Here is a 16324-nt window from a genome sequence, read left to right as displayed (position 1 = left end):
GGCCAATTGGGCTGTCGGAGGCCTCCCCTGGCCGCCTCCCTGCACTCCTGAAGGGCCCAGGAAGTGCTCAACAGACCACCCAGAAGCTTCACAGAAACCACACAGACTGATCCCTTTAAAGCAATCTTTGTTACCTTTTTGTGGTTGTACAGCGAATTCGTGTTCTTCATAGAAAATTGAAAAACTCGGCCGGGCGCGGTGGCTCACGCCTGTAATCTCAGCACTTTGGGAGGCTGAGGTGGACGGATCATGAGATCAGGAGTTCGAGACCAGCCTGGCCAACATGGCGAAACCCCGTCTCTACTAAAAATACAAAAATTAGCTGGGCGTTGTGGTGGGAGCCTGCAATCCCAGCTACTCGGGAGGCTGAGGCAGGAGAATTGTTTGAGCCAGGACCCAGGAGGCAGAGGTTGCAGTGAGTCGAGATTGTGCCACTGCACTGCAGCCTGGGCAGTAAGAGCAAAACTCCGTCTCAAAAACAAACGAACAAACAAAAAACAAAAAGAAAATTGAGAAACTCAAGAGGGGAGGGATGTGGGTGTCTGTCCGTGACTCATCTGTTCTCATCAGCATTAAGTGCTGTGAAAGGGCAGATGGGTTAGGGCTGCTGTAGGCTGGGTCTGGGACAGGCTTAGGCGGCCGGGACAGGGCGCGGGGCGGTCTGGAGCAGAGTGGAGACGGTCTGTTGAGTGTCGGCCATCATCTGGTGGCCTCACAGAGGACAGGGAAGCGGAGGGCCTGGGAGGAAAGCCACAAGGCTGACAGCTCTGGACCGAGGGGCAGCCCGAGTGAGGTGACCCTGCCAGCGTGCAGGGTGTGACCCAGGCCTCTGCTGTTCTGGACAGTCAAGCAGGCACTGCCTGAGAAAAGGGAAGAAGACTGTTGCAGATATGGGACAGAGTGGACAGTGGCCCCAGGTCAGAGGGGAAGTGAGGGGGGAAGGTCGGTGGGGACAGCGGCGGGTTTTTAAAGGGTTGTGGCAAAGGGTTGTGTTGACCAGTATGAGAGCCAAAGATGGAGCGGGTGTCAGCCTTCGGGGCAGCAGGGCCAGCAGGCATGAAGCCCTGGGGCTCTGGAGGGTTGGCTGTTTGGGGACAGTGAGGACGATCCCAAGGATGTGTGGGGCTGTATCACTGCCAACATTCCCTCACAGGCCAGGCAGGGTGGGAAAATGGCACAGCCAGACCCCAGGAGCTGAAGCTGGGACTGCGGGAGGCCCACAGGCAGGTCCTGAGGACTGATCCCTGTGGCGAAGAGCTTGGACCTTGTGGCTTGCAGGGTCAGTGCCTGGTGTCTCCCTTGGCTCTGCAGGTGACCACGCTCCCCAACACCCTTGTGGAGAACACTGCCCTGCCCCGGCAGCGGGCCAGGAAGAGGACCAAGGTGCTATCTTTGGCCAAGAGGTACTGAGTGTCCTTCAGACCACATCCTGCCCAGGGTGCCACCCACGGTGCTGGCCTCCCGGACCCTGAGCTGCCCGGCGTGTCGGCCACTGACGCTGTGGGTTTTGAACCCGCCTGGTCTGCTCAAGGCTAGTGTATCTCTGCCTCATAGGATTCTGCGTTTCAAGAAGGAATACCCGGCCCTGCAGCCCAAGGAGCCCCCGCCCTCCCTGCTGGAGGCCGACCTCACGGAGTTTGACGTGAAGAATTCTCACCTGCCATCGGAAGTTCTGTACATGCTGAAAAACGTTCGGTAAGAGCGGGGATGAGCCCTGAGGGCTGCGGCAGCTCCCGTCCCCCGGGCTTCTCGCTGGGGCCTGGCTCCAGCTTGGCCATCTTGTGTTGGGGGATGGTTGGCAAAGCGCGTCGTGGGGCTGCTGGTGTCTGTGCCCTGTGGCGGGGCCTCGCGGTCGGCTGGCTCCTTCACCAGGTCTTTCTCGTTCTGTTGAACGATTTCCCGGTGTTTCATCTTCAGCGGTGAACCCAGAGCAAGAGCAAGAAGGGTGTGGTGGTGGATCCAAAGCCTGGAGCCTGGGTTCTGCTCTGTGCTGCCGTCTTGCTGACTGGCCCCTGGACTGCACCCCTTCCACTCCCTGGCCCAGCTCACCATCCTGGAGGCCACCTTTGCCTTCCTCCTGTGTGCGTGTGGCTCAGGTTCACGGGTCAAGAAGTTCTCTAAGCTGATGGAAAACAGGCTCACAGGAATTTCAGAAGTTGATGGTTGTGTTTGGCAGTGATGCCGTGTGGTTTGTTGGTCAGCCGTGTGGACCCACAGCACAAAGCCTGGTGCCAGTGGGGTCGGTGGCCGTGTGCTCTCGAGACTTGGAGAGGCCGTCCTCCTCCCCTGGAAGGGCGTCCCACAGTGCCCTCTGGCTCTTGCAGGGTCCTGGGCCACTTTGAGAAGCCGCTGTTCCTGGAGCTTTGCAAACACATCGTCTTTGTGCAGCTGCAGGAAGGGGAGCACGTCTTCCGGCCCAGGGAGCCTGACCCCAGCATCTGTGTGGTGCAGGACGGGCGGCTGGAGGTCTGCATCCAGGACGCTGTGAGTTGCAGGGCGGCGGGGCGGGGTCAGGCGGCTGCGCATTTACCTCCATGTCTGTCTTCTCGGGCTCTAAAACGTTTCTCATTGAAAAGCTAGGCAAAATTTTGATTTTAATTTCTTTGGGGGAAAACTCACCATTTTTATTTTTTATTACATTCTATTTAGTTTTTTGAGACAGGGTCTCACTCTGTCGCCCAGGCTGGAGTGCAGTGGTGTGATCTCAGCTCACTGAGGCCTGGGCTTCCTGGGCTCAAGCAATCCTCCCGCCTCAGCCTCTCGAGTAGCTGGGATTACAGGTGTATGTCACCATGCCCGGCCCACTTTTAAAATTTTTTTGTAGAGATCGAGTCTCACTTTGTTGTCCGGGCTCGTCTGCAGTTCCTGTGCTCAGACGATTCTCCCATCTTGGCCTCTCAGCACTGGAATTACAGGCATGAGGCACTGGGCCTGGCAACTGTTTTAAATGTTTCTTCCAAGTCCTCAGAATACTCCCTTTGATGGTTTAGTGGTAAGTCACTGTATTGATTTGCCATGGTCAGTTGAGCCCTTGCTCTGTTTTCAGGTTTCCAACAAAATTAAATTAATTGTAAGATAGTAATTAAGGCCAAGGTGGGAAAATCGCCTGAGCCCACGGGTTGGAGACCAGCTTGAACGACATAGACCCCGTCTCTGCAAAAAATAAAAAATAATTATCCAGGCATGGTGGTAGCACCTGTGGTCCCAGCCACTTGGGGGCTGAGGTGGGAGGATCGCTTGAGTCTGGGAGGTCGCGGCTGCAGTGAGCTGTGTTCACGCCACTGCACTCCAGCCTAGGCAACGGGGCGAGACCCTGTCTCAAAAAAAAAAAATTCCGGTATGAATCCCACGTAGGAGCTCAATACTTGTTTCCTGCCTCTGTTTAATTCCACCCTTTGAATCGCTGCTTGGGAGCGGGTGCTGGGCCAGACCCTGCCGTGGCCTCCTCGGCGCCGTGTTGCTCTCCTGGAGGGTGGCGTGGCTTTGTCTGTCTGGGCAGTTTGCGACCCAGACTTCCCATTGCTTGTTCTCATTTAAAGCACACACTTAGCAAACCCTGGGCTTTGTGTGGTCATCGCCCTGACCTGCAGGGCTCCTGCCAGCTGTGGTCCCCGGAGTGGGCCACGACCCCACCCAGCTCCGGCACTGCCTGTCAGGGTTTCCAGGCCAAAAGCGCTGCTGGGCAAATTGTTTGGTTCTCAGGTTTGTCACTTTGTCTGTGGCTGGACTTGATGGGTTATTAGAAGAGAATGGGGCTTGGTTCCGCCATCTGGGGAAGCTGGAGCCGGTAGCTCCTGGGGATGAGGCCGCCCCGCTGGTGAAGCAGAGGCTTTTGTTGCTGCTCGTGCGGGGCCTCCTGAAGGACCAGAACCCGTGTCCCTCTGGCCTTTGGACTAGATGGGAGGGGCTCATGGAGGGGACTGGGGCCAGATTTGGGCAACTTCATAAAGAATTTTCCTGGGTCAAGCTGAGATGAAGCGCTTACGTTGTTAAATCACCAAAATAGCGTGGTTTCTTTTCTTTTTTTACCTAATGGAAAATTATATCAAAGTTCTGGAATTTAGGCTGGTAATAACAGAATCGGTCCTCAGAGTCTGTATAGTTAGCTCAGCAAACAGGCTCTGTGAGCTTTTGCCTCAGTCCCCACACTGAAGACGACTCGTGGGCTGGAGAGATGGGGTCTCCTCAGGCTCTGTTTTCCCTGCTGGTGCTCCCTGTGTGTTGTACCCCTGATGCCAGCAGGTCATCTCGTCCCCTGCCCTCCATCCAAGGTGCCTGCTGCTGTCATGGCGCCTCAGAGGTGCAGGCCCGTGGCTCCACTGCCCTGGGCTGGGCTGAGCCTCCGCCAGGCCCCACGGTCACAGCCCCGGACCTGACGGCACCCACTCTGCTCTCTAAGCACAGGATGGCACCGAGGTGGTGGTGAAAGAGGTTCTGGCCGGAGACAGCGTCCACAGCCTGCTCAGCATCCTGGACGTCATCACCGTGAGTCCCCCGCTGCCTGGCCCTCCGGGCGCCCCTGGGTTGGCCCTGGAGGCCTGGTTTTTCTGTCTTGTCTGGACAGCTGGCAGTAGTTAAAGGCCAGTTCTCCACGGTGACGCGAGGGGAGCAGGGTTTGGTCCAGGAGGGAGGGAGGAAGGAGGAGGGAGCTTCATTCTGGCCACAGTGCATTGAAGAATAGCCGGGCATGTGGCTAAGGGTTTTGGTTGTCTCTTAAATGACTGTTGTTGAACTGGGTGATAAATGCATATGGTTCAGCATTCAAAAGGCACAAATCATTGTAGAGGGCAGGTGTTCTCTCCTCGGGCCCACGGCCCTCCCGAGGGACCTGCCACCCCCGTTTCCTGCAGGTCCTACTGGGCTCTTCCCTGCTGGCACCGTCTTTCTATGGCTCCCAGTCTTTTGCTTTTCGTTATTGCAGTGAATGGTCTCTTGTGTCCATCGATTCCAATACCGGAGCCTGATCTGCAGGATAAATCCTTAGGGTGGACTTGCTGGGTCCCAGGGGATGCAGACTTGTAATTTTGAAAGGTGCTGCCTGGCCGGGCGAGGTGGCTCACACCTGTAATCCCAGCACTTTGGGAGGCCGAGGTGGGTGGATCACAAGGTCAAGAGCTCAAGACCAGCCTGGCCAACGTGGTGAAACCCCGTCTCTACTAAAAATACAAAAATTAACTGGGTGTAGGGGCGGGCGCCAGTAATCCCAGCTACTCGGGAGGCTGAGGCAGGAGAATCGCATGAACTCGGGAGGTAGAGGTTGCAGTGAACCAAGATCCCGCCACTGCACTCCAGCCTGGGCAACGAGAGCGAAACTCCGTCTCAAAAAAAAAAAACAAAACATCATGTATCATGTTCTCTCATGATTTTTAACTTTTTATTATGAGACAGTTCAAAAATGTGCAAAAATAGTAAAATCACTCCATGTGCCCAACATTAACTAGAATTATTTTTTTTTAGGCAGGGTCTCACTCTGTCGCCCAGGCAGTGGCATGATCTTTGCTCATTGCAACCTCCGCCTCCTGGGCTCAAGCAATTCTCTCACCTCAGCTTCCCAAGTAGCTGAGACTGCGGGCATGCGCCACTACACCTGGCTAATTTTGTATTTTTTTGTAGAGATAGAGATGAGGTTTTGCCATGTTGGCCAGGCTGATCCGGAACTCCTGGGATCAAGTGATCTGCCTACCTCAGCCTTCCAAAATGCTGGGATTATAGGAATGAGCCCTCATGCCAAGCCATTAACTAGAAGTTGTTTGTTTGTTTGTTTGTTTGTTTTTGGGATGGAGTCTCGCTCTGTTGTCCAGGCTGGAGTACAATGGCACGATCTTGGCTCACTGCAACCTCCACCTCTCAGGTTCAAGCAATTCTCTTGCCTCAGCCTCCCGAGTGGCTGGGATTACAGGCGTGCGCCACCATGCCCAGCTAATTTTTGTATTTTTAGTAGAGACCAGCCTTGGTAAGGCTGATCTCCAACTCCTGACCTCACAATCTGCCTGCCTTGGCCTCCCAAAGTGCTGGAATTACAGGCATGAGCTAATGCACCCAGCCTGAATTTTGTTGTTTTTTTTGAGACAGGGTCTTGCTCTGTCGCACAGGCTGGAGTACAGTGGCATGATCTTGGCCCACTGCAGCCACCATCTCCCAGGTTCAAGCGATTCTCCTGCCTCAGCCTCCTGAGTACCTGGGATTACAGGAATGTGCCATCACACCCGGCTAATTTTTGTATTTTTAGTAGAGACGGGGTTTCACCATGTTGGCCAGGCTGGTCTCTAACCCTTGACCTCAAGTGATCCACCAACCTCAGCCTCCCAAAATGCTGAGATTACAGGCCTGAGCCACCACGCTTGGCCTATTAACTGGAATTTAATGTTTGTTTAATCTTTTTTTCTTTGAGTAAAACCTACGTGCAGTGAAACAAATCTTTAGTGTCCATTAGCTGAATTTTGCTAAATGCCTGTAAACTCAAAAGAGGTGTCTGATTTTAATCTTACTCTTTTGAGTTGTACCTTTTGCATTCATTGTTAGCTATGTATCGAGGTAACTTCTACCTCAGTTTCTCTAGCCTTTGTTAGGAGAGTTTTCCAGAGCTCACCAGAACCCCGGCTCGGATGCATTCAGGCAGAACCAAGTGCTAGGTCCTCGCGTGAAACCTCGCACTGGAGCCTGGGTGGTGTCCTCTGATCCCATCCTACGTTCCTCTGCTCGGAAAGGATGTAACAAGCTCCAGCCAGACGTTGGGGTGTCCGGGGTGCTCACTCTGCTCCCTGGCAGATGAGCACAGGTGGGCTTTGAGCTGTTTGGGGCCTGGGGTGGAGGCATGGATGGGACCTTGGCATCTCGTTGTGCTCCCTGGGACTTGTGTATCTTCACGAGACACGTGGCCTATGCTGGGGAGGCCGCCGGCCTGGGGAGGGAGAAGACACCCACCTCCTTTGAGCAAGGCTGACCTGCCGTTAGAAAGCCAGTGCTCATCTTCGAGGGAGCCCCCAACATGGCTTGGGGCAGAGTGGGGTCTCGGCCACCAGACCCAGCTCTGTGCGCCTCTTTGGAGCATCTGGTTAGTATGTCTCTGGAGCTGTGGTGGGCTTCTCAGGGACTCCTGGATGTGTAAGGGGCACCTGTGGGCCTGAGAAGAGCTGGGAAAGGACTAGAGGAGCTTTGGTCTACGTGGATGTAAACCCGTTCAGCATGGGGCATCTGTATGCGACCTACCCTGGATGATTCGTTTCTCTTTAAGCAAACAACAGCTTCACTGGGGTAGAGGCTTGGTCCATTATTTCTTGTTCTTTCTGATCTTGATCTTGTTGTGATATTCAGGTTGGGCCTCACTTATCACAGCGCAGCGATACCTGTGCCAGGAGAGGGGAGCTGTGCGCTGAGATGGGCTAGGCTCCTCTCAGCTGCTGCAATCCGTCTCGTCTGCGTTGGTGTCACAGCCCCGCTCCCTCAGGGGTGGGGATGGGTCTTCCCGGAGTGTAGTGGGAGTAAAAAATGGGGGTGATCGGCCGAGCACGGTGGCTCACGCCTGTAATCCCAGCACTTTGGGAGGCCAAGGCGGGCAGATCACGAGGTCAGGAGATCAAGACCATCCTGGCCAACATGGTGAAACCCGTCCCTACTAAAAATACAAAAATTAGCTGGGTGTGGTGGCAGGTGCCTGTTATCCCAGCTACTCGGGAGGCTGAGGCAGGAGAATCCCTTGAACCAGGGAGTTGGAGGTTGCAGTGAACTGAGATTGCGCCACTGCACTCCAGCCTGGCGACAGAGTGACATTCCGACTGTGTCTCAAAAAAAAAAAAATGGGGGTGATATCTGAGAGAGGTAATTCTGTATTGTGATCAGTTGATCATCTGGCGTGACATCGTTTTTGCCTCATCAAACTTTTGTGTTTGTCATTTTAACGAAATTTAAATTCTTGCAAAATAACATGGACAGTTTCTAAAAACATACTTAAAGTTTTATCAACAGTGGCCGTCTGTCCCCTCACACTGAAAACGCTTCGTTTCCTTCTGAGCAGCTTTTCTTGCTGTTTCCTAACCCGTCCGTTCTAGACACACTGACTTCTTGTCATGGGAGATGAAGTGTGGCTCAGAGGATGGCCCCCATGCTTCCTGTCGTGGGAGATGAAGTGTGGCTCAGAGGATGGCCCCCATGCGTCCTGTCATGGGAGATGAAGCGTGGCTCAGAGGATGGCCCCCATGCCTCATGCTACACTCCCACCTGCGCCGCTCCTAGACGGTTCTTTCGACTTCATGGATACTATTCACAGCTGAACTGTGTAGTGTACTATAGTTAAAGTTCCTTTCTTGCAACTTTCTCTTTTTCTGGGAATTAACAGTTGTGTTATTTTTGGCTACTTGGTGATTTTTCTATGCACCCATTACAGATTCACGCCCTGAACCAGCGGCTCCATGAATGCTTCTTTGCTCTGGGAAAAGCCCCTCCTGGGAGCCCCCATCCTCTTGCCCAGTCAGACCCTCCCCAGGCCTGCTGTCCAGCCACCATCCCAGGGCCACCCACCCATCCTTCCCCCTCACAGGGCTCTTGCTGCTGCTTTCTCGGCTGGTGTGTTTTGGTGGAGCAAATCCTCCATTCACTTCGTGAGACAGGGTGCCAGGGAGGTGTATGTTTGGAAACCTTAGAAATCTAGAATTGTCTTTATTCTATACCGCCTTTGTCTTTTTGTTGTACTTTTTCTTTTCTTTTCTTTTCTTTTGAGACAGAGTCTTGCTCTGTCGCCCAGGCTGGAGTGCAGTGGTGGGATCTCAGCTTACTGCAAGCTCTGCCTCCCAAGTTCACGCCATTCTCCTGCCTCAGCCTCCTGAGTAGCTGGGACTATAGGCGCCCGCCGCCATGCCTGGCTAATTTTTTGTATTTTTAGTAGAGATGGGGTTTCACCATGTTAGCCAGGATGGTCTCGATCTCCTGACCTCGTGATCCACCCGCCTCGGCCTCCCAAAGTGGTGGGATTACAGGCGTGAGCCACCGTGCCCAGCCTTTTTGTTATACTTTCTAGAAGATTGTTTCAACTTTATTTTCCAAATCTTCCACTGAATTTTTAATTTCTGTCATATTTTTCATTTCAAGAGGTTTTTTTCTGTGAATTTTTTTGTTTTTTTTCTTGAGATGGCGTCTTGCCCTGTCACCCAGGCTGGAGTGCAATGGCGTGATCTCAGCTCACTGCAACTCCTGCCTCCCATGTTCAAACGATTCTCCTGCCTCAGCCCCCCGAGTAGTTGTGATTACAGGCGCCCGCCACCATGCCCAGCTAATTTTTGTATTTTTAGTAGGGACGGGGTTTTACCATGTTGGTCAGGTTGGTCTCAAACTCCTGACCTTGTGATCTGCCTGCCTTGGCCTCCCAAAGTGCTGGGATTACAGGTGTGAGCCACCGCGCCCGGCCCTGAATGTTCTTTTTAAAAAAGTGTCTTGTTCTTATTTTTTAATTTTTTGAAATTATCTTGTTCTTCCTTCAAGGATAAAGTAAGATGGGTTTTCTTTTGCTCCCTGAGTTGTTTCTGACCTGAGTTTCTCTTCTCTGTTTATTTTGGCTTCTGTCTTTCCGATCGGGGCTTTTCTGCCTCCAGCAGTCACTTTATGTGTGAATGAAGTTCTTATTGAACACAGGTATGCAAACCAGCATCTCACAGAAATAATGTGGAGCCCAAGAGGCCAGCAACAAAAAGCACACGCTGTGTAATTTCATTCACCTGCGGCTCAGCTACAGCTGCACTGACACCTGAGGACAGAGGCTGGCCAGCCAGCTTTCTCTGTAAAAGGCCACAGCGTAAATATTTCTGCTTTATGGGCCACGTGGTCTCTCTTGCAGCTACTCAATGTGGCCATCTAGTGTTCCAAAAAAAACTTCCTTTACAAAAAACGTGCGGTTGGAGGGACTTGGTCCCGGTGTTTGGCCCTGCTGGGGTAAGGTCTCATTAGTGGTTGCCTGTTAGGGGTTTAGGTTGGGTGTCAACTCGGGGAGGCGTAAGGTAATCTAGATTACTGGAAATATTCTACGTCTTGATTTCAGTGGGAATTACATGGGTTAACTACAAAACGAAAAGAGCATGATCCACCTGAAAGCTGCGTATAGGCCGCGTGTGCATGGGGTCAGGGCTCGCTAACGGGGGACACCCCCTGCAGGAGGACTGAGCAGGACGCTGGCTCTTTCCTTCATGGTTTGGGAGTCCACAGGTCAGGGTCTGTAGGTCCTTTTTAGGGCAACTTCTCAGAAAGGAATCTGCCTGTGTTCTGCTGTGGTGGCACTGGGTTGGAGGAGGGGGAGGGGTCTGGGGGTGCTCCTGTCTGGAGTGGACACTGTTGGGGAGGAGTCTGGGAGTGCTCCTGTCTGAGTCTGGGAGTGCTCCCATCTGGAGTGGACATTGTTGGGGAGGAGCCTGAAAGTGCTCCCGCCTGGAGTGGCACTCACCGAGGAGCCTGGGAGTGCTCCCATCTGGAGTGGACACTGTTGGGGAGGAGTCTGGGGGTGCTCCCGCCTGGAGTAGACACTGTTGGGGAGGAGCCTGGGAGTGCCCCCGTCTGGAGTGGACACTGTTGGGGAGGAGTCAGGGGGTGCTCCCGTCTGGAGTGGACACTCACTGAGGAGCCTGGCAGTGCTCCCGTCTGGAGTGGACACTGTTGCGAGTCTGGGGATGCACCCGTCTGGAGTGGACACTGTTGGGGAGGAGTCTGGGGATGCACCCGTCTGGAGTGGACACTGTTGGGGAGGAGTCTGGGGGTGCTCCCGTCTGGAGTGGACACTGTTGGGGAGGAGTCTGGGGGTGCTCCCGTCTGGAGTGGACAGTTGGGGAGGAGTCTGGGGGTGCTCCCGTCTGGAGTGAACACTGTTGTGGAGGATTCTGGGAGTCCTCCCGCCTGGAGTGGACACTGTTGGGGAGGAGTCTGGAGGTGCTCCCACCTGGAGCGGACACTGTTGGGGACGAGTCTGGGGGTGCTCCCATCTGGAGTGGACAGTTGGGGAGGAGACTGGGGGTGCTCCCGTCTGGAGTGAACACTTGTGGAGGATTCTGGGAGTCCTCCTGCCTGGAGTGGACACTGTTGGGGAGGAGTCTGGGGGTGCTCCCGCCTGGAGTGGACACTGTTGGGGAGGAGTCTGGGGGTGCTCCCGCCTGGAGTGGACACTGTTGGGGAGGAGTCTGGGAGTCCTCCCGCCTGGAGTGGACACTGTTGGGGAGGAGTCTGGGGGTGCTCCCACCTGGAGTGGACACTGTTGGGGAGGAGTCTGGGGGTGCTCCCGCCTGGAGTGGACACTGTTGGGGAGGAGTCTGGGGGTGCTCCCGCCTGGAGTGGACACTGTTGGGGAGGAGTCTGGGGGTGCTCCCGCCTGGAGTGGACACTGTTGGGGAGGGCTGGAGGGACACTGTTGGGGAGGAGTCTGGGGGTGCTCCCGCCTGGAGTGGACACTGTTGGGGAGGAGTCTGGGGGTGCCCTCGTCTGGAGTGGACACTGTTGCAGAGGAGCCTGGGAGTGCTCCCGTCTGGAGTGGACACTCTTCTTGGGTTCGTAGCCACACCTGATGTCCTTGGGCTCTTACCCGCTTGCTTCAGAACTTCTCCAGAGAGTTCCTGGTAGTCCACTGGCCACGGGGAAAGGCCATTTCCAGCCTGTTGGCGTCAGGAAAGTGACTTGGGGTTGGCCTGCCCTTCTTCCCGTCTCACCTGCATGTTAGCCTCGTTCTGGCTCTGCAGTGAGGACCAGTCCTCTCTCTCCGGGTTCTGCACCTCTAAAACCAAGTCTCAGCTTTCCTTAGAGGGCTCCACCAGCCATGACTCTGTCACTTGCTTTCATCAGCAGCTAAAATTTCAGTGACATTTTTTATCTACTCTTAGCTTTTGTCTTTATCCTTGGAGGTTTGTATCTTTTTAAGAGAGCAGAGATAAGCATGTATATTCCACAAGGGGACAAAGATAACCATTTACCTTCAACTTACCTTTCTTTTTTGGAGACAGAGTCTCACTCTGTCACCCAGGCTGGAGTGCAGTGGCGTGATCTGGGCTCACTGCAACCTCCATTTCCTGGGTTCAAGTGAGTCTTGTGCTTCAGCCTCCCGAGTAGCTGGGACTACAGGTGTGCACCAGCATGCCCGTGTAATATTTGTATTTTTAGTAGAAACAGGGTTTCACCATGGTGGCCAGGCTGGCCTTGAACTCCTGACCTCAAGCGGTCTGCCCTCCTGGGCCTCCCAAAGTGCTAGGATGACAGGTGTGAGCCACCATGCCCGGCCCAACCCACCATTTTTAATGGGAGGTAGGCTTTATTATTTTAATTTTTATAAAGTTGTTACAAAATACTGCAGATATGCAAAAAAGTGTGATGTTGCCAGGAATGGTGGTTGGCACCTATAGTCCTGGCCGTTCGGGAGAGGAGAGGAGATTGCTGAGCCTCGTAGTTCTAGGCCAGCCCAGACAACATAGCAGGACCCTGTCTCTAAAACAAGTAGGCGTGACACAGCAAACAGGCATCTTAACTCGAACCCAGGTTATATAGTTTTAACCCTGGTTAGCCAGAACACAGGTTAGCTGCACACTGCCGGCTCTGTTCACATTACCCACGTGTGCTCTCATTTCACCCTCTCTTTTCTTCAGAGATAGCTACTTTTCTGAATTTTATTTGGTACTTATACAATATGTAGTATAATTTTGCTTGACTAAATCTCATAAATGGCATCACACCAGGATTCCCCACCTTTCTTAATTTGAGCAACATTATGGATGTGAGATTCATCGGCGTGAGTGGGTATGGCTCTAGTTCAGTCATTGGCACCACCGTTGATTTCCCCGTGGCTGAGTGACAGCTGGGTTGGGTGTGATTGCTGGCTGCTACATACAGCACTGCCGAGATCTGAAGACATGCAAGTGTGGGGAGCCCTCGGGGACCCCTGCCTGCCAGGGGAGCTGTGTGTCCACCTGGGCTTCCCAGCATCCAGCCTCTCTCTGTGGTTTTCACAGCTTCCTGATTTTGGGTGAGGTTGTGAGGGCATGGTTTTTTGAAGTAAACAAGTGGATTTGAAATAAAACACACAAAAGCCATTTTTAGCAACAGCTGCTAAGTTGTTGAATATTCCTTTTCCCCACCCGCCCCCAAACACACGCACGTGCTTTTCTCGCTGATTCCAGAGTGGAGATGAGACTTGCCCAGCTGATGTGGTTGGTGGGGGTGTCTCTCCCGTGAGTCTGGAGCAGGCCGTGATTTCAGTCGCTGGACCCCGACTGTTGCGGTTGGCAGATGACTCCTCCCAACCATTCTGTGCTTGCGTTTCTTGTGGTGTGGTGTAGCTCTTTTAGGGAGGAACTTTCTCTACATAAAGGTTTTGAAAGGAACAGAACAAAATTCCAAGTGGAAGAAAAACTGCTGAGTCTCAGAGATTGATGAACATGTGCCAAGAGCTGAGTATCTGCTGTGCTGGCTGTGCGGGGCGCGCAGCAGGCCTGCGTGTCGGCTGGTTGTGCTTTGGAGCCCAGCACCAGGAGACTGGGCACCCTCTCAGTTCCTTGTTTGGGTTCTCGTTTATGTGGCCTCGTGCAGGAACGTACATTGGAATTCTCCTGAACAGCAGCAGCCGTGAGCCTGGTCTACACAGGTGAGCAGCTGCTGTTTGATTCAGCATCTGTGGTGATGTGTTAGGCATCTTCATTCTGGCTCTCAAAGAAGAAGGAAATTAAGATTTTATTTTTAACTAAAATAAATGGGAGAGTTACAGTTCTGCTGTGGCCAGGTAGTGCCACAACAGCCTGTCCTGCTGATTACAGTGAAAAACTCTGGACAAAATGCAGAAAACAATTCTTGGAGGACTCTGAAAATAAAGCCAGTAGATTGTGGATGGGAGTCTAAACGTGGAGCCGCCACCCACGAGGGTTCTGCTTCCTGCTTTTCCATTTTCTTCTGTTACTCACGGCCTTGCCTTGATGGTAGCCCAGTTATGGAGCAAAAACCCTGATGGGAATCCTCCAAAACCATCAGAAGAAGGGCCCCCAAGGGCCAGAGAGAGTGTGTGGATCTCAGGGAGGAGAGAGCCAGGGAAGTAGATGCACGGATTTTGTCTGTGAACCTGTACAAGGCTCAGGACAGACCCAGAGCCGCATAACAAAGACTTTGAAACTGCATTAAGATTCATACTTCAAGGCCAGGCGCGGTGGCTCACACCTGTAATCCCAACACTATGGGAGGCCGAGGCAGGCAGATCACAGGGTCAAGAGATCAAGACCGTCCTGGCCAACATGGTTAAACCCTGTCTTTACTAAAAATACAAAAAAAATTAGCTGGGTGTGGTGGCACGCACCTCTAGTCTCATCTACTCGGGAGGCTGAGGCAGGAGAATCGCTTGAGCCCGGGAGGCAGAAGTTGCAGTGAGCCGAGATCATGCCACTGCACCATAGCCTAGGCAACAGAGCAAGACTCTATCTCAGGAAAAAAAAATTCAAACTTCAGGCTGGGTGCAGTGGCTCACACCTATAATCCCAGCACCTTGGGAGGCCGAGGCGGGCGGATCACATGAGGTCAGGAGTTCCACACCAGCCTGGTCAACATGGTGAAACCCCGTCTCTACTAAAAATACAAAAATTTAGCCAAGTGTGGTGGTGTGTGCCTATAATCCCAGCTACTCGGGGGGCTGAGGCAGGAGAATTGCTTCAACCCGGGAGGCAGAGGTTGCAGTGAGCCGAGATCACGCCATTGCACTCCAGCCTGGGTGGCAGAGTGAAACTCCGTCTCAAAAAAACAAAACAAAGATTCAAACTTCAGCTCAAATCTCAGACTGACTCCTGAGTGGTGCACGTTCAGGGCAGAGCAGAGCATCAGAACCAAGGCTTTGAAAACAGAGAAACGAATCCACCATCCACAGACACAGACTTGTGGTCTCAACCCAACCAGCTCAATCGCCTGCTAAAACGAGGCAACATTCTCCGGAAAATTATACCCTAAACCCAGCCATTAGAAATGATCACAGTGGATACAAATGGTCTAAATACAACAAGAAGACTGTCCAATTGGATGGAAAGTCCAGGACCCAACTCTGTGGTGTCTGCAGGAAAAAGCCACTTTAAATATCAATCCTTAGATGGAAAACAGAAGGTTGGCCTGGGCGAAGTGACTCACACCTGTAATCCCAGCACTGTGGGAGGCTCAGGTGGGAGGACTGCTTGAGCACAGGAGTTGGAGACGAGTCTGGGCAACATAGTGACCCCGTCTCTACAAAAAATTTAAATTAGGTTAGTGTGGTGGTGCACACCTGTGCTCCCAGCTACTCAGGAGGCTAAAGTGGGAGGATTGCTTGAGCCTGGGAAGCTGAGGCTGAAGGAAGCTCTGAGTGTGCTTCTGTAGTATAGCTCAGGTGATAGAGTAGCAAGACAGTTTCTCAAAAAATAAAAAAGGCCAGGCACGGTGGCTCATGCCTGTAATCCCAGCACTTTGGGAGGCCGAGGCGGGTGCATCACTTGAGGTCAGGAGTTCGAGACCAACCTGGCCAACATGGTGAAACCCCATGTCTACTAAAAATACAAAAATTATCTGGAAATCACTTGAACCCAGGAGGCAGAGGTTGCAGTGAGCCAAGACTGTGCCATGGCACTCCAGCCTGGGCAATGCTCATATTAGAAAATAAAACAAGTCTCAGATCAGTGACCCAAGCTTCTATCTTAAGAAGCTAAGAAAAGAAAAATAAAACCCAAAGCAAGCAGATGGAAGAAACAAAGAGCAAGAATCAGTGAGATTGGAAATGGAAAGCAAGAGAGAAAATCACCGAAACCAAAAGCTGGCTCTTGGAAGACGTCAGTAGAATGAAAAATCCTCCAGCCAGACTAGTGTAGAAAAGCAGAGAAGACACAAACTACAAATACTAGACATGAAAGAATGCACATGTCTACAGACCCTACAGACATAAAAGGACTAATAAGGAAATATTTTGAACAGCTTTATGCCCATAAAATCAGCCACGCAGATTAAATTGACAAATTCCTTGAAAGGCACAAACTACCACAGTTCCCTAAGATATAGATTATCTGAATAGCCGTATATCTACTAAAGAAATTGAATCTGTAGCTAAAATCCTTCCCATCTGGAGAACTCCAGATCTAGATGACTTCACTGGGGAATACTTCCCAACATTTAGGACAATAAGGACAAAATATGCTAATTTTACACAAACTTCTCCGGAAAAGTAGAAGAGGAACTATTTCCCAGTTTAGTTTTTGACGCTAGCAATACCCTAATACCTAATCAGACAAAGATATTACAAGAAAGGAAAATTTCAAACCAGTCACTCATCATTAGAAGCATACATATCCTCAATGAAATAGAGATTTGAGTCCAG

At 52.4% G+C, this 16324-nt stretch overlaps 1 protein-coding gene across 1 annotated transcript in view; it reads left to right on the top strand.

Moving 5' to 3' along the window:
* Positions 1-16324, top strand: part of PNPLA7 (patatin like phospholipase domain containing 7) — an 86723-nt gene that overhangs the window by 5218 nt on the left and 65181 nt on the right. The window contains exons 5-8 of the mRNA XM_030818320.1: positions 1312-1403; positions 1555-1695; positions 2325-2484; positions 4405-4485. Coding sequence (XP_030674180.1) covers positions 1312-1403; positions 1555-1695; positions 2325-2484; positions 4405-4485 — 474 coding nt within the window. The remainder of the gene's footprint in view (positions 1-1311; positions 1404-1554; positions 1696-2324; positions 2485-4404; positions 4486-16324) is intronic.

This window comes from Nomascus leucogenys, chromosome 8 (genome assembly GCF_006542625.1).
Source record: "Nomascus leucogenys isolate Asia chromosome 8, Asia_NLE_v1, whole genome shotgun sequence".
In the NCBI taxonomy this organism is placed as follows: Eukaryota; Metazoa; Chordata; class Mammalia; order Primates; family Hylobatidae; genus Nomascus; species Nomascus leucogenys.
The sequence above is the reverse complement of the archived record's forward strand: the minus strand, read 5'-3'. Positions and strand labels throughout refer to the sequence as shown.